The sequence below is a fragment of the Camelina sativa genome, chromosome 1, assembly GCF_030686135.1.
Source record: "Camelina sativa cultivar CO46 ecotype springtype chromosome 1, ASM3068613v1".
In the NCBI taxonomy this organism is placed as follows: domain Eukaryota; kingdom Viridiplantae; phylum Streptophyta; class Magnoliopsida; order Brassicales; family Brassicaceae; genus Camelina; species Camelina sativa.
In genome coordinates, this window is record NC_141880.1 from 23,113,990 (window position 1) to 23,140,496 (window position 26,507).

At 40.9% G+C, this 26,507-nt stretch overlaps 2 protein-coding genes and 1 non-coding gene across 3 annotated transcripts; all 3 read right to left on the reverse strand.

Moving 5' to 3' along the window:
* Window positions 1-7,727: 7,727 nt before the first annotated feature.
* LOC147950223 (uncharacterized) lies at window positions 7,728-8,418 on the reverse strand. The gene is made up of 2 exons (XM_087512516.1): window positions 8,091-8,418; window positions 7,728-7,993 (listed from the first exon to the last, which is right to left on the reverse strand). The coding sequence occupies exons 1-2, from the start codon at window positions 8,416-8,418 to the stop codon at window positions 7,728-7,730; spliced, it is 594 nt and encodes a 197-aa protein (XP_087368642.1).
* Window positions 8,419-8,425: 7 nt separating this feature from the next.
* LOC147950224 (uncharacterized) lies at window positions 8,426-9,292 on the reverse strand. The gene is made up of 4 exons (XM_087512519.1): window positions 9,129-9,292; window positions 8,899-9,034; window positions 8,612-8,845; window positions 8,426-8,530 (listed from the first exon to the last, which is right to left on the reverse strand). The coding sequence occupies exons 1-4, from the start codon at window positions 9,290-9,292 to the stop codon at window positions 8,426-8,428; spliced, it is 639 nt and encodes a 212-aa protein (XP_087368645.1).
* A 2,116-nt stretch (window positions 9,293-11,408) lies between these two features.
* Window positions 11,409-11,514, reverse strand: LOC147950225 (small nucleolar RNA R71). The gene has a single exon (XR_015565496.1). It is a non-coding gene; the product is annotated as a small nucleolar RNA R71 (small nucleolar RNA).
* Window positions 11,515-26,507: the final 14,993 nt, after the last annotated feature.

A 26,507-nucleotide genomic window follows, 5' to 3' on the forward strand; every position in this document is an offset into this window, starting at 1 on the left:
TCCAGTTATGTTTTTCAAAGGGTGTTTTTTTTAGGTCCATACTTGCGAGCATATGTAACTTTATTTCTCTATGATAATTTAAATAATTTTTATTAATTTTCTTTTTGTCAACAACTTTTATAAGTTGTCTTAATATATTTTAAGTAATATAATATTTTTTCTAGTTGAAAATCACATACAAGGGAGCCAAACATCTCCTATTTCTTGAAAGAAAAACATGAATGGAGACCAAGGACGTGTTAAACTCTCTCTTTTTTTTTTCTTAATTAAAGCAGTTGTTTTATTAGAGCTATTCTATTTGCCAAGCACTCCTGCTTGGATAAGTCTTATGTAATATATCAAACACTAATAATTTCATTTAATATAAATAATAAAACCATAATATAATTATTAATATCACATATGACCTAGTTTGACATATAACTTAGCTACTTACAATTTTGGTAAACTGATGGAATAAGATTTATAATTACTTTTGGTATAGAGTTAGAAATAACACAAATTTAGTTATTATAAATTTACAAATATTATATTAATTTAAGGTTTAGTTATCAAATTTTCGATTTTATCTGTTTTATATAAGATAGGAAACTTTAAATATTTTTTTTGGTATGAAATAAGAGATAATGTCTCCTATGTTTTATGAAAAATTAAAGAATTACAAACGAACATCACGTGGGATCGAAGACCCATTAACATCGTCTAACATCACTGAACGAACAACATCAGGACAAACAGTAAAAGAATGGTAACCAAACGGTAAAGAAAACACATAGTTTGCTAACCCATCAGCAAGACGTTTAGCCTCCATATACACGTGAGAAATACGGACTATCCAGTCCCTCGAGATAAAGCCATAGCAAAGTCGTACTAGGAATGACAAAGGATGCAAATCATCAATCCCTGTCTGAAGAAAATCAACCACTACCGCTGAATCTACCTCCAACTCCACACAAGTCGCGCGATACTCACAAGCAATATGTAGGCCATAATAAACACCCCACAGTTCCGCTAAAGGAGCGGAACACATGCCAATATTCAAACCAAACCCTCCTGCCGTAGCCAAGCCAGGATTCCCCCGAGAAGACCCATCAGTGTTCAGCTTTAACCAGTTCCCTCTCGGTTTAACCCACGAAACAAATCTCTCCACCTGAGCAATAGCCTGCCCATGAGGTCATGACTTGACATGAGCCTAGATCACTTCTTTGGCCAAGTCTTTAATAAACTTCACACGGTCCTTGCACTTACCATTGGTATCAAAAACATTACCACATCTCCATTTCCATCCCCATCAAATGGCCATCACAAATAGTGTGGCCCAAGGAACCTCACTCACTACCACCTTATCCCTGAGATTATCATACACCCATTCAAATAAAGACTGTGTAAAAAAACTATCTCTGTGTCGTTGCGGGATAATTTGGCTCCACACAGCAGACATAGCAGGAAAATATATTAACCCATAGAGAATTGTCTCCTGCCCTCCTTTGCATACCTGACATAAACAATCATGATAAAGGTGTCTTCTCTTTCTCTCCACATTCGTCATTACCACTTGATTCACGCTGAGCCACAAAAAAACCTTCACTCTTTCTGAAGCAATCAACTTCCATACATGATAAAACAACTTACTAAGATCTGATCGAGGTGTAGCATCTCGAGTTAAAAAACTATATGTAGACCAAACCGTGAACTTTCCATCCAAACTCTCACCCTACGAAATTCGATCCTTCGCACCAATAACATTTTCCAACACTACAGAGTACAGGCGCAACCAAACATGATCTGGTACATATGGAGCTATCTTATCCAATATCCAACCTTGCCCATTTCTCCACACCTCAGACATCGTTACTAAGTCATCTTCATCCGGTAAAGGTCCTATCAAACAATCACAAAGGGAAACATGTAACCTCCACTTGTCCTGCCAAAAAAGAATTCTCTGGCCATCATCCAATATCGAACTCAAGCCTGGTATCACCACCTCTCGTTAGCCCAATCCCACGCTTCACCAGGTAGAGGACCAAGTTCCATTAGGCACAAGCCAAGAGAGATTATACACTCCTTTCACCTTATATTTAGTATGCAACACCTCAACCAACAAACTCCCTGAGTCATTTAACAGTCGCCACCCCAATTTGGCTAATAAAGTTGTATTCATCATCCTAGCAGACCGAATCCCCAACCCACCTTCTTGGTTAGTTTTACAAACCCGTTTCCATGACTGCAAATGTTGCTGCTTCTTCTCTAGAGTGGACCCCATAAAAAGATCTCAAATCTTATCCAACGAGTCCAGAGTCGACTTCGGCAGCACAATAGCACTCATAGAATGGCCTGTTATCGATGCGAGCACAGCTTTTGTCAATGTCAAACGCCATGCCATGCTCAGATCTTGCCCTTTCCAACCTGCTAGTCGTGAGGACACTCGTTCTAGCACCCCCCCCCCCAAAGGTCTCTTTGTTGATCCTTGTAACATTCCCGAACCAGTTTTTGTATTTTTAGAGTGAGTGTCGACCAACACCACTAATTCTGGGTTCGTCAGGTTTGATTTTAATTTGCAATTTTGGTTGGTTTGGTTTGGTTGGGTTATCTAAACCGTGTATTTCAAGGAAAGGACGACCCAAGTCGAGGGTTTTTGTTTTTTTTTTGTCGCCGTTGAGTGAGAAAAAGAGAGGAAAAGGAAAGAAAGGGTTGGAGAGTGTTTCTGTGAGGTTTTGGGTCTGTTCTTGGTGTTTTTGAAAATATTTGTGGCTGTAGAAGGTAGAGCTGTTGTTGGGAACGAAGGAGAAGCTTCCTAAGGTGTTGTTTCCACCGTTTTTCAATCATATCTTCCTGTAAAAGAAGTGATTGCTATTCCATGGCTGATCTAAGCCTGAGATCTCTTTTGTTTGGCTGTTATTTGTTTATTTGTGGTGTTTGCTTGCTTGGGTTTGTTGTCTTCGTGTTTCCCATAGGTTCCTGAGGCATTTGGGTGAGTATGGGACGATTTCGAGATGATTTGAAACGGAGGATCGACGTTCGGGTTCCTGCAGTTCGCGTCTGCAGAAGCAGTGTCGATCGACATCAAGGTGGTGTCGGTCGACACCATGTTGTGCTAGCGATCGACACCAACCTGGTGTCGGTCGACACCCATCTTAACAGATGATGAGTTTTGCCTTGTTTGTTGTGTTGATTGTGTTTATTTGTTTAGCTTAGCAATGGAATCTCAGTTGCTTGTGTGTATAGCCCAATAGATGGGAGGATGGTCTCACTGAGTGTTTAAAATAATACTCATGCATCTCAATATGTGTTTGTGGTGAAGGTAAAGGCAAAGTGTGATCGTGGAATCAAGGCGATGAGGAGGAGGATGTTCTAGAGGCTTGATTAATTGTGGTCTAGCTATTGTTAGGTTTCTAGTGTTGAGTTGATAGAACATTGTAGGATGTTGGAACTTGGTTATTTCATTGATGGTTCAGGATTATTGCACTGTTGGTTATTGGATTGTTGTTGTTGGAATTCTTATTGGTTAATGGAACTGTTTTGGTTATCCGCTGTTGTGGTTTATTGCTAGATTGTTAGTGGGTATGGGACCACTATTAAATTAATATTATTATTAAAAAAAAAACGGAAAAAAACGGGAAGGGGTTTTTCATTTTGGTATCATAGCCCTTACGGTTCTAGGTCTAGGTTTCACTGTGCTTTTGATGTTGATCATTGGGATTTCATGCTAGTGTTGATTATGTGATTTAGTCAATTGTGTGTGGCAGGAGGTCCTAGAACATCCTCTTCGAGCCTATAGTGTGATTCCACGGTGAGTTTATGTGTTTGTGTTTTTGAGTTTTGTTAAGATTGTTTGTTAGCCTCTGTTCTTGGAAGTGCAGTGGTTAAAGGTGTTTGAGTTGTTGGTCGTGGACGTGGGCGTTATCGTGGTCGTGGTCGGGCGGGTTTCCTAAGGCCAGCGAGTGTGTGGTCCAGAGTTCCACGAGGAGGTACGTCGTAGGATCACAAGCGTATTAGGAGGGACCAAAGGGGGTTAGCCGGTGAGCGTGCCGGGGGTGCTGGGAACCCAAGTGTGGGGTTGCATCAGGTGGAGCCCAGGGTCGAGATGATCGCTTGGCGGATCTGTTGGCATGTTTTGGCGGGGTGCAGTCGAGGGCTGCAGATGTTGAGGACTATCCATCTTTTTTAGGAGGATGGAGCAATTGTAGATGACCGGTACGAGATTTTTCTCGAGAGGTATCGAGCCTAGAGGGGCAGATAGGTGTTCATATGCAGTTGGATCAGATACTTCTCTGTTTGGTGGGTAATCCAGGATGATATGAGAAATTGAGTGGGAAGGTGTAACATTACAATGTTATACTCGGACCACAGGAGGTACTTTTGGTCGGGAGATGTTTATAGTCGTTAAGGATGGTTGCTCCTGAGGGGATGATGATTCTCCTGAATACCAATAGCTCGAGGGGTTGGGGGCTCCGAGAGTGGCAGAGGGGAATTATGTTCCCCTGAGGGGATGAGTAGTTCCCCTGATACCGAGATCTTGAGGATTGTGGTCCAAGAGTGAGACGGTATAACTCAAAGACGATGGTCTGAGAGTGAGATCGGTATGGCTCGAAGGTTGCGACCTAAGGGTGGAGGATTTGGGAGCAAGCAATTCCTAGGACGTGAGTATGAACATAACGATTGAATGTAGGCCTCGAGAGATTGACGGTGGTTTAATCTTGGGTGTTGGATATGTTGACCAATGGGTCAAGGTTTTATGACAATAGCGGTTTGAATGTGTGGCTGTTGCGCCAGGATTGTGACATCGGTGGTGCTGGAGTCCCGGGAAGGGGAGTTGCAGCAGGTTTGAGCTGGGAAAGGCATGTTCATAAGTTCATGAGAAGCCTCCATGGCAGGATAATCTAATTGTTGCGACTATGTTGGAATACGTTCATTGGAGATGGACAGGGTTGCTAGATTCAAGGGTTCAGTAAGCTTGCTGAGGGAAACAAGGCAAGTGGTTTGAGTTGGCGGCTTGCAAAGCATTCGATGAGGTAAATCAGAATATTACGCTCGTATTGATGATTTGCTGTGGAAAATTGCTAAGCGAAAAGCTAATTTTGTATTACGCTATCTTATGGAAGTTTCCCTAAGAGACAAGTTAATAAAGGTTCTTAGGTGGACAAGAGGTGTCGATATTCGGGTGGTGGTGAGTTGATGTCAGCATATTTGAATATTAGTCTAGTAGAGCTGAGGAAGAAAAAAAATAGGGGGTTCTTACGTCTTATCACTTCAACGTGGGGAGCTTCGGTGTTTTTCGTCAAGTAGAAGGACGAGGTATGAGTTTATGAGTTCGTGGAGATGTTATTTGGGTTAACAAATGCGCCAGCAGCGTTTATGAGGTTGATGAACAACGTGTTTCAGGAGTTTGTGGACGTGTCTAGCATCATCTTCATCGAAGACATCCTGGTTTATTCTAAGAGAGGAGCGTGCAGTGCATTTGGGAGCAGTTCTGGAGAAGCTGCGTGAGCAGAAGCTTTTTGTTAAGCTGAGAAAGTCTAGTTTCGGGCAGCGTGAGATGGGTTTTATGGGTCATATTGTGTCTGTAGATGGGGTTTTTGTAGATCCGGAGAAGATTCAGGCTATTAGAGATTGACGTGACATGAGGTTTGTGTAGGGCTTTGCAAGCAGAGCACGTCCTATGACTAATTTGACAGGGAAGGATGTTCCCTTCGTGTGGTCACATGAGTGCGAGGGCTTTGCAAGCTTGAAGGAGATGTTGACTACTACAACAGTGTTGGCTTTGCCTGAGCAGAGAGAACCCTATGTGGTTCATACAGATGCATCCAGAGTTGGTTTGGGGTGTGTGTTGATGCATCATGGGAAGGTGATTGCCTATGCTTCGCGGCAGTTGTGGAAGCATGAGGACAACTATCATACTCTGAAGATTTGGAGATCTTATCTTTATGGTGCAAAGGAACTGGTGTTTACAGATCAAAAGAGCCTGAAGTATATATTCAATCAGCCCGAGCTGAATTTGAGGAAGAGGCGGTGGATGGAGCTTGTGGCGGATTATGATTTGGAGATAGCCTATCACCCTGGTAAGGCTAACTTGGTTGCAGATGCCTTGAGTCGGAAGCGGGCGGCTTTGGCTCAGGAGTAGGATATGGAGTCTCTGGTAGGAGAGATCAGTGCGTTGAGCTTGTGTGCGGTTTCTCAGGAGCAGCTGATAGAGCAGATCTGTTGAGCAAAGTGCGGTTGGCTCAGGAGAAGGATTTGGGGCTGGTGAATGCCTCAAAGGGTGTTGATTCAGAGTATCAGGTTTCGGCTAATGGTACTATTCCGGTGCATGGGCAGATTTGTGTGCCTAAGGATGAGGAGTTGAGGCAGAAGATCCTGAGAGAGGCTCATTCGAGCAAGTTCTCTATTCATCCAGAAGTGACCAAGATGTACCGTGACCTCAAGCGGTATTATCACTGGGTCAGGATGAAGAAGGACGTAGCCGATTGGGTTGCAAAGTGTGACACTTGTCAGCTAGTGAAGGCGGAGCATTAGGTTCCTGGTGGATTATTGCAGAGTTTGCCCATTCCAGAGTGGAAGTGGGATATGATCACGATGGAATTCGTGGTGGGATTGCCTGTGTCGAGGACGTTTGATGCGATTTGGGTCATTGTGGACCGTTTGACTAAGTGTGCGCACTTTCTGGCCATCAAGAAAACTGATGGAGCAGCGGTTTTGGCTAGAAATTACGTGAGGGAGATAGTCATATTACATGGTGTGTATGCTAGTATTATGTCTAATAGAGATTCCAAGTTCACCTCGGTGTTATGGAAACTATTTCAGGCTGAGATGGGTACGAAGGTGCATATGAGTACAGCATACCATCCTCAGACGGACGATCAGTCAGAGAGGACTATCCAGATTTTGGAGGATTTACTGAGGATGTGCGTGTTGGATTGGGGTGGTCATTGGGCAGACCATTTGAGCTTGGTAGAGTTTGCTTAGAACAACAGGAGGAGGGTGTTCTGGCCATGATCACCTCACTGAGTGTTTCTAATAATACTCATGCATCTCAATATGTGTTTGTGGTGCAGGTAAAGGCAAAGTGTGATCGTGGAATCAAGGCGATGAGGAGGAGGATATTCTAGAGGCTTGATTGATTGTGGTCTAGCTATTGTTAGGTTGCTAGTGTTGAGTTGATAGAACATTGTAGGATGTTGGAACTTGGTTATTTTATTGTTGGTTATGGATTATTGCACTGTTGGTTATTGGATTGTTGTTGTTGGAATTCTTATTGGTTAATGGAACTGTTTTGGTTATCCGCTGTTGTGGTTTGTTGCTAGGTTGTTAGTGGGTATGGGACCACTAGTAACGGGAAGGGTTGTTTCAATCCTCTTCTGAAGAACTGGCATGCCCAAGTACTTCCCCAAATCCGTCGTGGACTTAATACCACTTGCATCACTTATCATCCTCTTTAAATATCCATGAACATTCCCAGAAAAGTAAATCTTTGACTTCTCCAAACTGACTCTGTGACCCGATGCAACACATAAATTCTCCAAAACTCTTATTACAAAGACCTGATTCGCATAACCCTCCACAAACAAAATAAGATCATCAGCAAAACAAACATGAGAGAGCTTCAGTCCTCCCCGCGAGATACTAATAGTCGGCAGCCACCATTCTCTCAAACTGATGGCATAGTCTCTCAAGACAAAAAACAAACAGATATGGATCCCCTTGGCGAGTTCCTTCATTGGTGAAAATGATTATGTTATTTCCCAATTCCACAACAAATTTATTGTAGGACCCATTACACACTTCATAATCCACCTGACCCATATATCCGGCAACTTAGCTGCATAAAGAGTGTCCTCTAGAAAATCCCACCTAAATCTATCATATGCTTTCTCCAAATCTAGTTTTAGCAACATCCAACCCTTCTTGTCCTTCTTTCGTCGCATAGAGTGAATTGTCTCTTGGTTAATCACAATATTATCCACACTCAATCTCCCCGAGATGAAACTAGAGTGTGCTGGACCAATTAACCGAAACAGTGTGATAGTCTCATGCTTACTCACCTTAGCTATAAAGAGTCAGCATTGCATTATTTGTCCCACTTAGTAGCAGACTGGTCTCAAAAAATTGCATCATAAACTGCGTTGCAGACGCTCTGACAATCTCCCAACAGTCTTGATAGATCACAGGTTGAAAGCCATCTAGTCCTGGAGCCTTAAAGCGCTTCATACTTCTCACCGCATTCTCAACTTCCATACTCGAAAAAGGTTTCCTCATGTCTGTTATCTCCGCAGAACTTAACAAGGGAAAACCATTAGATTCAAGTTTCTCCACACACTCATCAACATCATCCATAGAATAAAGGAACTTGTAAAATGCAACTGCCATCCTCACTACCTCTAATGAATCATTAATCCATGGCCCAACATCATCCCGCTGCATCTCTATTCTATTCTTTCTCCTTCGAATGATAGTCGAAGTATGAAAAAGTAGTATTACGGTCCCCTAATGCTATCCACTTCTCACGAGATTTTTGAAACCAAATGAGCTCCTCCTGCTCAAGCACCATATCAAGCTTGTTTATTCAAGTATCTCTCTTCTAAAGTAACTCATTTGTCTGCACAACTTCCAATACATCCTGAACATCCTTTATCGCCTTCAAAAGTTTGTCCTTACGGCGTTGAACATCCCCAAACACTTCCTTGTTCCAAACTTGGAGCTTCGTATGCAGATTATTTAACGCATGTGGAGTAGCTACCTCCCTACTCCAAAATGTATCCACCAAGTCTTTAAAGCTAGGATGAGTCAGCCCTGCAGCTTCAAAGCAAAATTGTGGTTGACTAGGATCTCCAGCAACCACAAGGGTAAACTGAACGTATAGAGGAGCATGATCCAAGGATAAAGAGGCAGATGTGTCACAACCGCCTCTTGCCATTTCAACTTGGCATGCCCACAACGAAACACATGATCTAACCTCTTGTTAATGTAAGTGTCCTTCACATTTCCTCGTTTCCAAGTAAACGTCTTCCCCTTAAACCCCATATCAATAAGAGACAACCTGTTAATCCATTTACCAAAAGCAAGAGAGTCACGTGAAAGTCAACCATTTCCACCAGTTCTTTCATCAAGCCGAACAATTGTATTGAAATCACCCCCGATAACTAATGGTTCCACAAGCACTCAGATGACTCCACAACCCACTCCTCTGTGTAACGAAAGGAGCTGCATACATAACAATCAGGTGAAGAATCTCCAACCCATTCACCACCTTAGCATGAATAAACTGATCCCATTCCTCCAGAGCAACCAGAAACATCTGCTCTATCCCACCGCATCCACTCGAAACGCATTCTCGAACCCCAATCCCTTACAAATACGCTTTGCTCTATCTCCTCCGTCGTATGTTTCAAACACCGCTAAAACATCGTTATTGAATTTCTTCAAAATATACCTAATTGATCGTCTAAAACTAGGTTTATTTGCCTCCCGACAATTCCACATCAAACAATTCATCATCTCTAACATAGATGTCCATACACGAATAACCGGGGAAATCTGTTATGCTCCGTGATAACTCTTTAATTCACATGTTTTAAGCATCCCTTTTTTGTCCATATTTTGCATTGTTTTTACCCTAACCTTAGCTTTTTTAGGTCATTTACTATAAGAATCCACATTTAGACCATTTAGGGTGTTGCATTCTTGCATTTGCATATTTTGGATGAAAATAGGTGCTTAAAAGCCGAAAATGGGGAGAGACAAGGTCAAATCCGAGCATGTACCCGAAGGAGCTATGGAGCAGGAAGAACAGTCCGAACACCAACCCGATCGAAGAGGATCTAAGAACAGAAAGAACAAACCGAGGACCTACCCGAAGAGCAACCTGAGCTTATCCTCGTGCAACCCATCGAGCAGACCCTCGGGCAGGACTAGGAAGCTAGGGTTAATGGGTTTCTATATATAAACCCCCTCTTCTTCCTCTCGCCCTAGGACGCCGCAGACCCTCAAAGCATAGAGCGAGAGCTTCTGAGAGAGATCTTGAGCGACTCAAACACTTTCTCAATCAATCAATGCTAGAGATTTACACAATTTGCTTAAGAGATTAGATGAGTAAGGGTTTTATTGACAGTAATGAATCGGTTTGTATTGCCAGCTTGGTCATGTTTCTCCAAGAGAGTTGGGTAGGAGAGTTATTAAGGTTGATTGGTTCTATCACGAGAGTGTTTTAACAAGATTTTAAAGATTCATTGTCTAGTAAATATTTGCTTGAGGCATGTAGGACATCCGGATTGGTCGGGAACACTTAGGAGTCGATTACCCCATCCTTAAGAGCTTTCGTATTTAGATTGTTTACATTTTATTCATAACTCGATCCCCTACCCGAATATGTACATGATCACCTGATTCGAGTATACCTTCAAGCTGTTCTTACTCGTCTTGCTTACTCGACCACCCCACCCGATCATGTACTCAAATGCCTGCATCGAGTTCTTAGGTCGTGTGGTCCTTATTTATTTTCTTTCTTTTATTTATTTTAGGATTGTTAGATCAAACCCATTTATTGCTTGGCTTGACTTGCTTGTTTCTGATCGTATCTTATCTGCTAGCATAACAACCATTTGGATTGATAACCCTTTGTACTACAACTGCATAGGGAATTGATACCCTGGGTGAAAATCCTGTTATCAATTTGGCGTTGTTGCCATTTGGTTGAATTTAAATTTGTTACGTTTAAGATTTCAGTCCTTGCTAGATCAAGTTCTATTTTCAATTTTGGTTCGGTACTGACTTGTTTGCATTCGTGTTTGTTTGTTTTGCATTTCAGGTATGATCTGAGTACCCACGCGACCCGTCACTCGATCACCTGGATCGAGTTGACCCTCGTGTACTCACTTGGTCAATTCCTTGTGCATGCAATCACGATCCAAGGGTAGCAAACACTTGAGTTTTTTCATCGACAACATCGACAGACCTCGGCTGCTACGTCAATCACAAGTCCATCAACCACAACCACCAATAATTGCGGAGGAGATGAATAATCAGAATGGTCCACTAGCTCCTCAAGAGAGGACCAACATAGGAGCAGTAGATGCTCCACCTACTCACACTCAAAGACATGGCATTGTGCCACCTGCTGTCCAGAACAATAACTTTGAGATCAAGAGTAGTCTCATCCATATGATACTAAGCAACAAGTTTCATGGATTGCCAATGGAGGACCCGTTGGATCATCTAGATGAGTTTGATAGGCTTTGTAGCCTAACCAAGATAAATGGAGTTAGTGAAGATGGATTCAAGCTTCGGCTCTTCCCATTCTCATTGGGAGACAAAGTACACATCTGGGAGAAATCACTCCCTAAGGAGTCCACACCACCTGGGAAGCATGCAAGAAGGCGTTTTTAGCCAAATTCTTCTCCAACTCCAGAACTGTGAGGCTACGAAATGATATCTCCAGCTTTGTTCAGAAGAGCAATGAGACGTTCAGCAAAGCTTGGGAACGTTTCAAGGGATACACTACCTGATGCCTCATCATGGTTTCAGCAACGCCTCATTGCTAAGTACACTATACCAAGGAGTGGTCCCAAATATACGGATGTTGCTGGACACCGCAAGCAATGGTAACTTCCTCAACAAGGATGTTGATGAAGGCTGGGATCTAGTGGAGAACTTGGCTCAATCTAATGGGCATTACAATGAGGAGTACGATCACAATATACGATCTACTGGAGAGGAAGATGCCAAGTACAAGAGGGACATGAAAGCCCTTATCTTTGGAAAAGAGGTTTTGAAAATACTGAGAATTCACTTATCTTTGGGGATATTGTCTTTGTACTCTTCTTCGCCTTGACATTAGGAACTTCCATTTGTAATCCACCATGAGAGTCATCAACGCTCCTTGATCCCAAAATTCTTTAGAGTCTCCAGAATCTCCATTGTCATCTCTTTACATAAATTAAGCAATAATAAAAAGTGAAATCTTACCAAGGGAAAATCGATCAGAGGCTTGTAGACTCCCTTCAAGCCAAGACTTTCTTCGTATCCTCTCCCCTTTCTCCCTTTTTCTTCTTTTTAAATTAAAGGTGTAGGCGAATACTGGGGTCATCAGTAATTTACCTACCCCTCGCTTCTAAGCTTTGTGTGATCATTTGACTCAAGTGTAGAATAACGAGGTCACAGGTAATTTACCTACCCCTCTAAACTGATCAAAATCATCTCATCTTTTTTCTCTTTTTTTTTCTTATCTCTTTTTTTTTTGTATTGAAGGGAAGAGAAAGGAGAACATACTTTTGAAGAAGTGCAATGCCTTGTGTGGCTTGAATGTAGAGATCTAGTCCAATGTATACCAATTCCCAGGGCTTGATAATTAAGTCCAGTTTAGGTCCTATAAAGTTAGAGACAACGTTAGATCATCTGAATATCCATCAAATAGGCACTTGGGGGATTGTTGAGTCGGCTCACAGTCTTTCCAAACTTTGGTTCTTTTGTCAAGCAAAATCAAGAGTCATAAGAGTGTTAATCCAAATCAAATAAACCATTAGAATAAGATCATAATCCCCTACTAGTTTTGACTCAATAAAAAAAATGTGACTCGATAAAATGTCAAAATTATTGATGTAAAAAGTGGAAAAAGGTCTCAAGTCAACAATATAGAAAGTAGCATTAGGATAGGATGGAACATCCTTCCCCCCAGACCTAAATCACACCGTCCTCGGTGGGAAAAAAGAAAGGGTTGAGGATTAAAAATCATAAGGAAAAATATAGGGCTTAAGAACAATGTCACCTTGATGGAATGTGCTGTGTCGAATCTTAGACATTTTATGGTTGCCCAAAAATTGTCTTAGAATTCGGCTGTGGAATGAAAATGTGGGTGACTAACCGTTTCTAACTTCCTTTGGTTGCTTGACATCGAATATGAACTAGGCTAAGTTCATTCGAATTGTGTTTGATATATCTCTAAATGCATCCTCCTTGAAATAAAAACCTAAAACCATCAATAAAAATGAGAAAACAAAAATAATAAAAACATACCTAAATGAAAGAATGGTGATTGTAGGTGGTGAGGATGGTGGTAGTTCGGAGTAGTCTCGCGGTACACAGATGAATGGTCGCAGACATAAGCAGCAGGTACGGTGGGGAACGGTATGCGGTACGCAGGATATGGTACACAGTATGTGGGTTGAACATGGCCGGTCAGTAGGTGGTGCTTGCCACTAGTCATAGTGTGCATTGCCAATCCATTGACTTCTTCTTCCTTATTTTTTTTTTTTTGGCTTTTCTATTTTCTATTTTTTTTTGTTTTTTTTTTTGTGAAAACCTGAAACTAAAATGCAAAAATATTAAAAGTAAAAGAAAATAAATCCTAAAAATAAAAACTTACTAGACATGGGTTGCATCCCAAGTAGCGCACTTGTTTAATGTCGTTGGCTCGACGTTAGCTTGCTTTCTCAAGCAGGGTGAGGAGAGTGGGTTGTCCTTAGACAAGCTCTCTTGGATCTTTCTCCAATGTAGGCATCAGGTGGTTCTCTTGCATAATCTTCTTCTCTACATCGGCGAGTAGGTGGGTTGAATGGTTTAGCTTCATAGAAAATGTCTCCATTGATGTTTGTGAGAGCCATTCTTCGGTTAGGCCAGTCCATGACGGCTCCAGCTGTAGCTAGGAATGCTCCTCCAAGTATAAGTGGTGTAAACCTCCCTTTCTCAGCATTGATAACTTGAAATTCGGTTGGAACATTGCAGATTCCAACTCGCACATGAATGTCTCGGACCATTCCTTTGGCTATTGTGAATGAGGAGTTGGCGAATCCTATGCGTATGTCCGAGAGTTGTAAATGTCTTAAGTCTATCTTCCTAGCAGCATCGGTTGACATGATGTTGATACATGAACCGGAATCACATAATGCATCTTCGAATTTAACTCCATTGATAGAACAGGTGATAAGGAATCGGCCAGGGCTCTCCACTTTGTGTAGTGTTCGCAAATATTCAGGTTCCAAGGCTTTTAGGAACATATCTCTAATCTCGTCTACTGATTCTCTGCTTTCCAAAAATAAACGAGAAATATCATGTTGGCACCAAGCATTCATAAAATACGTACCAAGGGGTAAAGCTTTAACAGCTTTGTTGAACTTCACAAAGTTTTCCTCGCTAATGCGTCTTCTACGCCATAGTTTTTGTGTATCGGCTGGTGCATTTGGATAGAGAGATAGACTTGCCTCTCTAAAGTGATCCTCCACATGTTCTTCGGTAATATATCTCTCCATGAAGAAACGCTTCAATGGAAACTTGCTCCATGCTTCTTCGAATGAGATGTGGGGCGGAATAGCTTTCATCAAAGTCTTAAACTTGTATCTTGGAGGTTCATCCCATCTAGAGACTGTTTGAAGCTCTCCAAACTCGGCGGTTTGGTGCTCCTCTTCTTCTTCTATGATCGGCTCAGCTTCTGGTTCTCCTTGTTGAGGGTTAGAAAAATTGGATCCATCATCTTCAATGGGCTAATCTTCATAATCGGTTTCATACTCCTCTTCTTCAGCGACTTCTTCTTCTCCTAGACTTTCTAGATCTTGTGGTGGTGAGGCTTCAAGAGTTGTTACAGCAAAACAATCTTTGGTAAGGATCGAAACTATTCTTCTTGAGAGATCTCTTGCAAATCGGGTATAGAACTCTTGGTCTCCATCGAAAGTGGTAACTTATCTCTCAAAAAATCTTTTTGAGGTTCTTCGGTGGCTTGAGCAGCTTCCAAGTCGTGGTCTTGTAGAGGAGGAGTACGGTTCTCTCTTGTTTTTATAAAGCCAAGGTTTCCCTTTCCTAAAAGGAAACATGAATTTTTTCCTTTTTTGTCAAAGATTTCCTTCTTTCTTCCTTCTTCTTCTCCATCAATCGGATTTTCTTCTTTGGTGTGTCCAGCAACACACGAGATTGAGCTCTCCAGATTCTTTTCAAGAGACTTGATTCTCCTTTCAATGGTAACTTGCTTAGCTCCAATGTTAGACTCAACTAGCAGGACAAGTAAACTAGTGAACTCTTCGGTTAGAGTGTCTCCCAAGGTATCAAATCGTTTACCAATTTCTTCCACTATGGTTTCGGTTTTCTTAGCTCTTTCTTCATATTTTTCCATATGGCAGCACAGGTTGAGGGTCTTGTTAAGAATGGCTTCGGAATTGCTATAGCAACGGCGCTCCAAGGTGTTAATCCTCATGTTGCAATTGAAAAATTCAAAAGAAAAATTCAAAGTATCTTAGACGAAAGTTCTTATCAAATTCAGTGGGCAGCTAGTTACTTCCCGTCAACGGCACCAAAAAGCTTTCATGTGTGTAGAATTTCACTCCAAATCTTTTACCTGAAAAGACTACACAACAACTGAAAGTGCACAGTTAATCGGTGTAGTATTTTAGGATCGATCCCACAGAGAGTAATAGCAAACACAAATTGAATTAAAAGAGAAGAAACTATGGCTAAGACTAAATAGGAGATTGGGGTTTTGGTTTTCCTAATAACTATTGCAAATAAATAAAACGGTTTAAAACTATAAGACTAAGGCGTTGGGAGTCATCTCATGGTTTTCATGGTTCTAAGCAATATTAAGTGTAAGATCTAACAACTAAATACTAATTTTTGGTCTAGGTTCTCAACTACGAAACACTAATGAACAAACAAACTATTCTCATAGAATGAAAGTCTAAAGTCTTCACACTCCGTTACTCAACTTTCGCAGGCAACGACGCATGCCAACCAGCTAGTTAAACAAGTTCGATACATTCACCAAACTTCGTAACTCAACTCACGCAGGTTACAGGCAAGGTTTTGGTATAACACTAGTTCGGAGAAGTAGGGTAACGCGGTTAGCACTCCCGTTCTCTAGATCAGTACTTGGTGATCAATCCAAGCATAAGCATTAAGATAAAGATGTCCCAAAAGAACTCTATAATAAAACCGAAAATAAGATCTAACAACCTAATTGAAGCGAACCATGAATTCCCCTTGAATCACCCCATAAAACCCAACAAAGTAAACTACTCGCTCATGATGCAAAGAAACGACATTGATTTTCTTAAGAATAACATCAAAAACGAATCAAATAACAAAAGGGGTTCAAAGGAAACTTCTTTATTTGTCATGAAAGTAACTTGATCCCAAAATTAATGTAAGTATGAAAGAAATAAGGAAGAGTAGAGATTTGGTGTATTCAGCGATGGCTTCTAAGAGGAGGTGAGAGAGGACGCGCTTCGACGGCGGTAGAGGAGTCTCTGGTCGTCTCTAGGTCGGCTGCTCGTGGCGTGGATGAGGAACTTAGAGGCACAAAGGAAGCACACCCCAAAACCCTAGGTCTTAAGAGTATTTATAGGATTTTGTTTAGGGTTAGGGTTTTGTAAGGGTAGAAATGTCTTCTCTTCTTAAGTGCAGGACAAGGGACGGCGTGAGAGGCTTTTGGACCGTGGAGGAGGCTTGGACTGGGCCTTGGTGATGGTCGCTGGTCAGGCCTTGAAATAAAGCCCATCGGCTGGTTGCTTCTCTTCACGTCGGTTTATAACACGTCTCGGTAAATCGGGCATAACTTCCGGATGAATGAATGGATTGACTTGATTACACTTCAAGGAGAAATATGACTCTTCCATATTTCCATAGACACCAAGCATGATATATTTTGAGTTTTTGAAGGTCTTAAAAAGTGGCCCGTACTGTAAAGCTCTGAATCTTTCCTAAAACGTATGTTCCTTATCTTTTGGTCCTTTTTGCTATAAAACCTGTAAAACCTTCTTGAAACCTAAAATAATTGATAATAGACATTAAAGCATCGAAATCATATCAAAATCTTCCTAAATGCATACTAAAACTATAGCTAAAATGGGTAAAATAATGATGTTATCATCTATTTAAAGAGGACTCTCTCTTCCCCAAGATAAAACCGGTAAGTGCTAAAAACTTTTAAACTTCTTCCTTTTTACTTCTTCTATCTCTCAAACTCGAGTGTTCTAAGATTTTCGGGAACTAACCCTATTGATCTTGAGTCTAGCTTTTCTTTCTTTTCAAGGATTCCACAATGGCTCCAAAGGTGAAGACTTACCAAAAGAAGGGGAGCAGATCAACCTCCACCACTGCTAGAACCGGAGGTGAGACCGCTGAAACTCGCGATTCACAAGGAAGGGGAGACGTTCCACATTCTCAACCGTTGGCTGGACGTTTCGCATCCCCAACCTGATGCTTAATCCGATCTGCCACCCGAGAAGGTGCACGAGCAACCGATCGTGTAGAGACCCGTGTTCTCTTTCCCGACCCAGTAGCTGTTGCAATCCGCCGATCTCCTCAACGTAGGGACCTGTCTACGTCCGAGCAAACCGTTACTGACCCGATGGAGGTCGATTCGGATGCAGAAGGAGGAGAACCGGAGGAGATCCAATCCTCTAGGTTGAGAAGCAGAGCTGTAGTGACGAGGGGGAAGAGACCAGCTTCTGAAAGGGCTGAGAAGATGGCTGAGAGAGAAGCGGAAGAAGAAGATCAACACACGAAAGAGGAGAGCCGTAACCGAGAGGAGGAGCAGAGAGAACGCACACGCCAAGCTTTGCAGAGGCTGAAGTAGAAAGAGGTGGAGACTCTGGCCAAGCTCTTCAAGGTCCTCTGCAAGATGAACTTTGTTGGTACCCGCTATCCCCATAGAGAAACGATGAAGCAATTGGGCATCTATGAAGCAATTGGGCATCGCTAGAGATGTCGAGTTCCTGTTCGACATGTGCCACCTGTGCCAGACGATGCGAGCCAACCTCGAGGCTTATGAGGAGGAGACGGTTCACTTCCTCTCCAAGCTGCGGTTACACTTTTTTGAAGATCACCCGACCCTACTACCCGATGGGGGGATCGGGTACATCACCTTCTCCGTGCGCAACAAGGAGTACCGACTTACATTCAAGGAGATGGAGAAGTTGTATGGTTTCAAGGCTTGGAGTGGAGAAAACATGGAGGTGAGTTAGAGGAGATGAAGTCCCTATGGCTGACAATAAGAGACAAGCTTCCCTACAAGTCTACAAGCTCCAAATCTGCTCAAATAAGGACCCCTGTTTTGAGGTACTTTCATAAGTCTCTTGCTTGTACCTTGTTCGCTAGGAAGGAAACTTAGAATGTGAACGATCATGAGCTCCAGCTGCTAGACATTGCCTTGTGTGGAGTCTTAGACAATGCTAGGGGTGGTACACCGCTAGTAGGAGATGTTGCGGATAGTAGCATGGTCTTTGTGCTGCTCGATCAGTTCCTATACCTGAAGTCTTGGGGAATGAAAACTGAGAGAAGAGATGGAGCTGGAGAGATCTCCATAGGAGGTCTGGTCACACCGATTTTTGTGGCCTGCGATGTGCCTTTGAAGGGAGTAGTTCATGAGCCGAGATGGCTAGACATCGACTACCTCACGTTGGCAAGGTTCCTGGCTTATTAAAATCCAAACGACATGCTGCTCTTCAAGTTTGTCCACCCAGCTGCCGGAGCCACATAAATGATCCTGCCCAACGTCGTGTGCACCAAAATCTGGTTAGGGGATAATATAGAATTCACACCACCTTTGGAGGAGCTGTACAACCCGGAAGAGGAATCCGAGGCAGAAGAGAGAGAGCCAGCTGGGCAAGGACAGGGAGACAACTTGGATGACTATGATTTTGAGGAGTATGTGTGCTCTCAAAAGCAACCTGTTGGGGTGAGAGACGCTCACAAGAGGATCGGGTGGTTGAAGAGAATGAACAAGTTTTTGGCAAGGAAGGTAAAAGACCTCAATGGCTCAGTGAAGGTAATGAGAGCACAGATCAAGGATCTGCAAGATAAGGCAAGCTGTACCTCAGCTCCCACTTCGGCTTATGCACCCACATGGATGGGGAGGAGTGGACCATTAGGAGGAATACGAGGATTAGCACCTCCAGAGCCCCACAGGGCATCCTCCTACGAGCCCCAAGCAGAGGAGGATGTCACCAGACCAGATAGATCGCGGAGAAGCCACTCGGATGCCTACCCGACGCCTAACCCCATGGCGTACACGATGCCCTATCCGATGCCACCATCGGGCACACATCCGGGTGACCCCTCAGGTACTTTCCCTATGCCCTACCAAATGCCTTATCAGATGCCCTACTCAATGCACCCTGCAAGCAACTATACCGATGACCATTCGGGACCTCTTCCACCATACCCATCGTACTACCCGATGCCCTACCCGATGAGCTACGCGACCTCTTACCCGATCAACCCCTCGGATGCTGGTCCGAGCAGGTCTTCCGTGCGCATAACCGAGCTCCCTGATGAGCGAATCCCAGCACCTGCTGAAGCCGTAACAACCTCCTTCTTCACCAACCCATGAGGTACCACATTCATCCACCTTTGTAAATAACATTGCATTTAGTTTTATTTCATTTTGTGTGATTCTTGGATTCTTTTTCAGACTTTTATTTACACAGGGACTATGTAATTTAAGTTTGGGGGAGAGTCCTAGAATGTATATAACATTTTGTTTTATTTTCTTATTTCACATTTTTGCATGCTAGTTTCATTGATTTGAGTCTGCATTTATTTGCATTAAAAAACCCTAAAAATTTGGAAAAAAAAATTAACAAAAAAAAAATTAAAAAAAAAAGAGTGTTCATGTAGTTGCATTTTCATATTAGGATTGAGTCTAGATTGCTTCATATAGGATTGTTGCATATGCATTTTAGGGTACAGTGATTAAAACTACCTTGTTTAAAGCCAAACCTTAGGATTGAAGCTATAACCATTAATCACATTTCATTGTTGCTAGATCAATCTTTGGAAAAAAATGAAAAAATCTTTGTTTAAATCCTTGCATCTTTTGAAAGCTTCCTCCACTTGGTTGAACATTGAACCATCTCTATATTATTGGACTTAACCTGAAATTAAATTGTCTTGCTTATAGAATTTGAATACTTGCTCATGGTAACTCTAAAATCGGGTTAACACACCATTTTTACCAATCTTTTCGTTTAACCCGATTCGTCTTTCCCTACCCTTGTACCCAAACCTTTCTTTCAAACCTTGTATTAAATTGTTGAGTGAGGCCTTTTCATTGTGCTATAGGTTGTGAAACCTTGAGAGTATTGAGAACGATAAAGAACTGGCTCATGATTTAGCTATTAGGATCGGTTTTGAAAGATAGGTGGTTAGCATGAGTATTTGGGGTTGGGTTGAGGAATAAAACAGAAATTAAAGAAGGATATCCCTAAGGTTCGATTCAAGTAGCTCTAAGTCTCTAAAAAAAAAGATTTTGTTATAGGCTCCTAGAAAAAATAAACAATATAGGAATATTATTAGGAGTTTAGCAAAGAGAGAAAAAGATAAAAAAAAAAAAAAAAAAAAGAGAGAGCTAGATATCTAAAGATTAGACCTGATGGATTATATAAAAAAAGAGTTAAAATCAAGGATCTGGGTAGTTTTATTCTAGAGAGTTTGATAAAAAAAAAAAAAAAAAAAAAAAAAAGAGTGAATGAGAAAAAGGGTAGATTATCAAGAGCTAAGCTTTGTATGCCCTAATTGTTCTCAATCTTCGATAGTTTTCATAATTGTCTAGCATTCCTTCTTTTGAGAGTAAGCCACCCAAAGAAATTGTTTAAAAACCACCCTACCAAAAGCCTTACCCTTGAAACCAATTGAGCTTGATTCACCTTCCATTTGCAAGAATTCGCCAAACACTTTAATGAATGTAAAAGAGATGCTCTTTGGAATTGCAAGTCTTTACTTTTAGTTGGAAGATGAACTAGATCGATGTATGGTGATAAGCATAGAAAAATATATTGTAAGTATGTTGATTGATCTTAGCACCATTAAACTATCTTTAAGGACTAAAGCTTGAATCCTTTGTTTAGCTCAAAAGGTTATGAGTCCCATTTTTAACCTCTTCCTCCTACTTCCTTGCTAGAGGACTAGCAAGATTTAAGTTTGGGGGTCTGATAATTCTATAATTTACATGTTTTAAGCATCCCTTTTTTTCCATATTTTGCATTGTTTTTACCCTAACCTGAGCATTTTTGGTCATTTACTGTATGAATCCACATTTAGGCCATTTAGGGTGTTGCATTCTTGCATTTGCATATTTTGGATGAAAACAGGTGCTTAAGAGTCGAAAATGGGGAGAAAGAAGGTCAAATCCGAGCATGTACCCGAAGGAGCTATGGAGCAGGAAGAACAGTCAGAACACCAACCCGATCAAAGAGAATCTAAGAACAGAAAGAACAATCCGAGGACCTACCCGAAGAGCAACCCGAGCTTATCCTTGTGCAACCCATCGAGCAGACCCTCAGGCAGGACTGGGAAGCTAGGGTTAATAGGTTTCCATATATAACCCCCCCCTTTTCTTCCTCTCGCCCTAGCACGCCGCAGACCCTCAAAACAGAGAGAGAGAGAGAGCTTCTGAGAGAGATCTTGAGCGACTCAAAAACTTTCTCTACTTTGTTAGGATTTAATTTCATTTCTTTTTACATTTTCGATTTTATACTCTTCTACTCTACTTCTATATTTAATACAATGCAATTTTTGTTTATCTATGCTTTTATGTTTTCTGCAATGAGATCTGAGTAGTGAAGTAAGGTTTCTAGGGATGGGATAGACGATTTTGTGTTCTTGATCGGTTAGGATGTCTTAGCTTGGTTGTTTATGTTTTATAAATTCTCTTCTAGATTGGTGTTCTTAATGCTATCAACAGACCGAGAGGTTTGTATTAGATCTTGGGTTTTTTACCATCGAGAGGTGTAGATGAAATGCTTGAATCAATCAATCCTAGAGATTCACTCACTTAGCCTAAGAGATTAGATAAATAAGATGTTCATTGACAGTAATGAATTGGTTTGTACTGCCTGCTTGGTCATGTTTCTCCAACGAGAGTTGGGTAGGGGAGTGATTAAGGTTGATTGTTTCTATATTGAGAGTGTTTTAACAAGATTTTAGAGATTCATTATCTAGGGAATATTTGCTTGAGGAATGTAGGACATCCCGATTGGTCGGGAACACTTAGGAGTCGATTACCCCATCCTTAGGAGCTTTCATATTTAGATTGTTTACATTTTGTTCATAACTCTGTCCCCTACCCAAACAGGTACACGATCACATGCTTCGAGTATACCTTCGAGCTTACTCGACCACCCCACCTGATCTTGTACTCGAATGCTAGCATCGAGTGCTTAGGTCATGTGGTTCTTATTTATTTGCTTTCTTTTATTTATTTTAGGATTGTTAGATCAAACCCATTTATTGCTTGGCTTGACTTGCTTGTTTCTGATCGCATCTTATCTGCTAGCATAACAACCATTTGGATTGATAACCCTTTGTACTACAACTACATAGGGAATTGATACCATGGGTGAAAATCTTGTTATCATTCCGACATCCGCCACCTCTCCATCCGGCGGAACCAACATGCCAAGCTCGTGATTCGTTGAAGTCACAAAATGATTTGACTGACCTGTATCAACGCTATCATCCCAACCACTCTGCAGTTCCGCCGTCACTCCCTTGGCCACCGTACTAGCCATGGATACCTTTCCTTGCCAGCCAACAAAAGCTGATTCCACCAGCAGACATTTACCAGAAGCCGACAATTCCCAGTTGTCACGAAGTGGACCTAAACCCAACCCCCTCACAGGCCTCACATTAATTTTTTTCAGCCAAGGCCCATTTACCTTTGGCCCATTCTTCCCACCAGGCTTAGAAGTAGTAGCCCGTTGCTCTTTAAAAACTCCTTTAAACCCTCCTTCAGTCTCCCGTAAACCTCCTCCAATTAATGCCTCTTTTCCTTGCTCAACACTCCTACCTTCACGGGAAATATTTGACATCGTCTCATTTTCCTTATTTTCCTCCCTCATAGCCACAACTTCCTTATATGCAGGGACAATCCCATTTCCATCCAATCTTCCAAATATGTTAGATACGACAAGATTCTGAAAGACTTTATTGACCGGGATCTCACTAAGATTCCTTTCTTGGACACGTCCAGCACCGACGGCTACCGGACTTGCCTTCCCTATCCCCAATGATGATTTCCTACCCGCTCTCCGTACCACTGTAAACCCATCACCAGCAGGCTGGTCCCCACCAACCTCCATAGGTTCACTAACACTGGTGTGGTAACCACTGGAGCGCGGACTCCCTGAGGACAAGCATGTACTGAATGTCCATACACCTTGCAACCTTGAAAGATGTTAACTAAACTCTCATAGGAGACATAATATCTCTCACCATTAATCAGCACTGATCCTTTTAACGGTCTCTTCAAGTTGACCTCCACACAAACTCGAGCAAATCAAGCACTCTCATAATTAAGTGTCATAAGATCCACCTTCACAGGATTCACCAGACCTTTAACAATGCTCCTCAAGATTGACCTATAATAGAGGTTAACTGGGAGATTAGACAATCTAACCCACATTGGTTTTTACTAATCTCATCCCTCAAGAGATCAAAATCAGGCGACCAAGTCTACGTTAATAAGTAACTACTAAACACCTTGAAAATTATACACTACTTCCACAATTATACAACAACCGCCATGTGCCGTCCAAACACCTTGACAATTATACACTGCTTCCACAAACCATTCTTAGCAGTTAACGCCTCTTCCCCGATCGTTATCACAGGCTCCCCATCCTCCCCATTCGGGAACTCCAACTATACCCTCTCTGTTAGAAAATCATCATCCAACACCGCCTTCGGAGTCAAAATACCACCAGACCCACTCCCCGTCACTTTACTCACCCACGACCCCTGCCCATCCGGAGGATCACGCGGTGGACGACCTTTTTCTCCGACATCCATCATCATAGCATCATGATCACGTAGAACCCTAGAATCACCCTCAGCAACCGCTTCCATCACACTAATTAGGAAACTTTAAATATATAAAAGCAAATTCCTTCCAAGAAATATTTTATTACAAACTCGGCAGAACGTGTTTGCAAAGTTGGTGTCAATCAACACCAGGTGGGCGTCGGTCGACACCAAGAAGTTGACAACGCGGAGACTTGGAGAGTGTTGGTCCTAAGGTTTCCGGGTCGAGGAAGGGTGTCAGTAGACACCAAGAGGTGGTGTCGGTCGATACCAAGGAGCGGTATCGATTGAGACTGAGAGGTACTGTCGGTCGACACCAAGAGTCAGTATCGATCGAGACCAAGAGGGTCTCAATCGACACCAACCCTTTCAGCAAGCGGCTGATACTTGTTTCCTGGTTTGTTTGTGTTTGTTTGTTGCTTGTTTGATATCGGATTCTCAGTTGCTTGTGTGTATAGCCTAGTAGATGGGAGGATTGCCTCACTGAGTGTTTATGACAATACTCATGCATCTCAAATTGTGTTTGTGGTGCAGGTAAAGGCAAAGTGTAATTGTGGAATCAAGGTGATGAAGCGGAGAATGTTTATGTTGCTGTTACTGTTAGGTTGCTAGAATGGAATGTATTGATTCTAGAACGGTTGTTTAGGTTGTTGATTCATTTTTCTATGATTTAGTTTATGTTATTGGTATTGTTCGTTAGATGTTATTGAATTCTTCATTGGTTATTTAATTCATTGGTTTAATGTTTGGATATTTCGCTGTTTGGTTTGAATGTCTTTTGGTGGTTAGTGAGTATGAGATCACTAGTTTATTATTATATTTAAAAAATGGGTCGGTCATTTCAGCTGCATTTCAAATTTAGCCATTAACATGATTGCGACATGTGCAAATTTTCTCGACAAGATTTTCACACGTTGATATGCTCAAATTTAAACCCTAGAGCCACTCTCTCAAATTAAGAGGTCACTGCAATACTTAGGGGTCGAATTCCACAAAAACTCAAGACTACACAATAAAATATAGAGTTTTATAATTACGCTAAACAGAATAATTTGAATTAAAATAAACAATGCAAAATATTAAATAAAAGCTGTGTAAATTCAGATGATCAAAAAGCTAGGCCTAGGCAATTTTTCAAGAAATTATGGAATATTAAATCAATAATTAAATAGGATTCAAGCAATTTAGATCAGATCTAGAACTCTAAACACTTTTGTAAAATAAATCAATTCTCACTGCAAATATTATCTAAATTTAAAACCAGAAAATCCAAATCTCTTTGTAAAATTTTAGGTTAAAAATCAGCTTTAAAAACAGGTTTAGATTGTTCACAAAATCACTAAATCAAATCTCTTTGCAAGAAGTAATTTTGCTCATCAAAAAGTTTGATCAGGAAAATCAATTATATTCTCATATCAATTTATTTTCCTAGGTTATTAATTCTAGACGGCCAATCAAGGATTAATATGAAGAACAAGCAAACTACTCAGACATATTTAATGAAGAACAAAACAATTTTTTGTATATTAAGCAATTGAGATTAAAAGAGTAAAGAGGGAGTTTATGAATTCTTCTCTCAAATTAGTTCAGATCTCTCTCTCCCAAAAGCTCTCAAAATCGGGTTGCAGAAAATAAAACCTGCTAGAATAAAACTTAAGGGTTTTCTCAAACCCAAAAACTATATATATATATATATATATATGTCCTAAAACGCGTCCAGAGACTAATGATGCAAATATGGAAAACTTCAGGCAACTTTGTAAAACTTCCAAATTTGAAGACTTGTCTCGACTTGCATGGGTGTCGACCGATGCTCATGTAGTGTCGATCGACACTCTTCATATGTGATTTTCTCGCTAGGCGCTAGGCCCACCCCGACCGCCCGACTAGCGCCTAGCGATTTCTAAAACAGGGGGTGTGAGTCTCGTGGATCTTGCATGAACAGTTAACCAATGTAAAAACACATTTTTAGTGGTAGAGTAGTAGATAACCTTATAAATGGATGTAAATAACATAAGAAAATGATGCTTAGCTAGTTGTTTTTTTTAAAGTTATGTAATCATATTTTCGTATTAATATATTTATCCCATATATTGCAATCTCAAAATTGTAATTTTATAAATTGGAGAATTAATATTATTTTCAATATATTTATTCGATACGTTGCAATCTAATAAGTGGTAATTTTACTATATACAATACTAAATTTAAGTAAAAATATATATCAACATTCTTAAAGCAATCAGTTTTTTTTTAATTAATTATTTTCCAAGTTTTTTTCCACGTACATATAAAACACATTACAATGCAATAAAAATTAAAATAAATATATGCTAGATAAATTCAAATTTCAATACTTAAATGTAAATCTCATTATATCAAATTGTAATGTGTTTTTATATCACTTGCAAATAAAATATATTATGATGCGATTTAATTTAATTTATATTATTTATAATTTTGTATGACTGATATGCAATTTTTGGAGATGAAGCATAAAATTGCAATAACTGGCAAGTTAAAGAATTTTTTTTTTGCAAAAACTCCCTCTAAATAACTCTCTCCATAGTGATGTAATTACTAATAATAAAGTATCTTTTTGAAATTACACAGTATTTAAAGTTAAAAATATGGCTAACGATCTATAACTCTTTCCAAAGTCAGAAAATAAATTGTCAACCCTTTTAATAATATCATATTGAATTAGAAAAAGGTGAATAACTTGCCAAAAT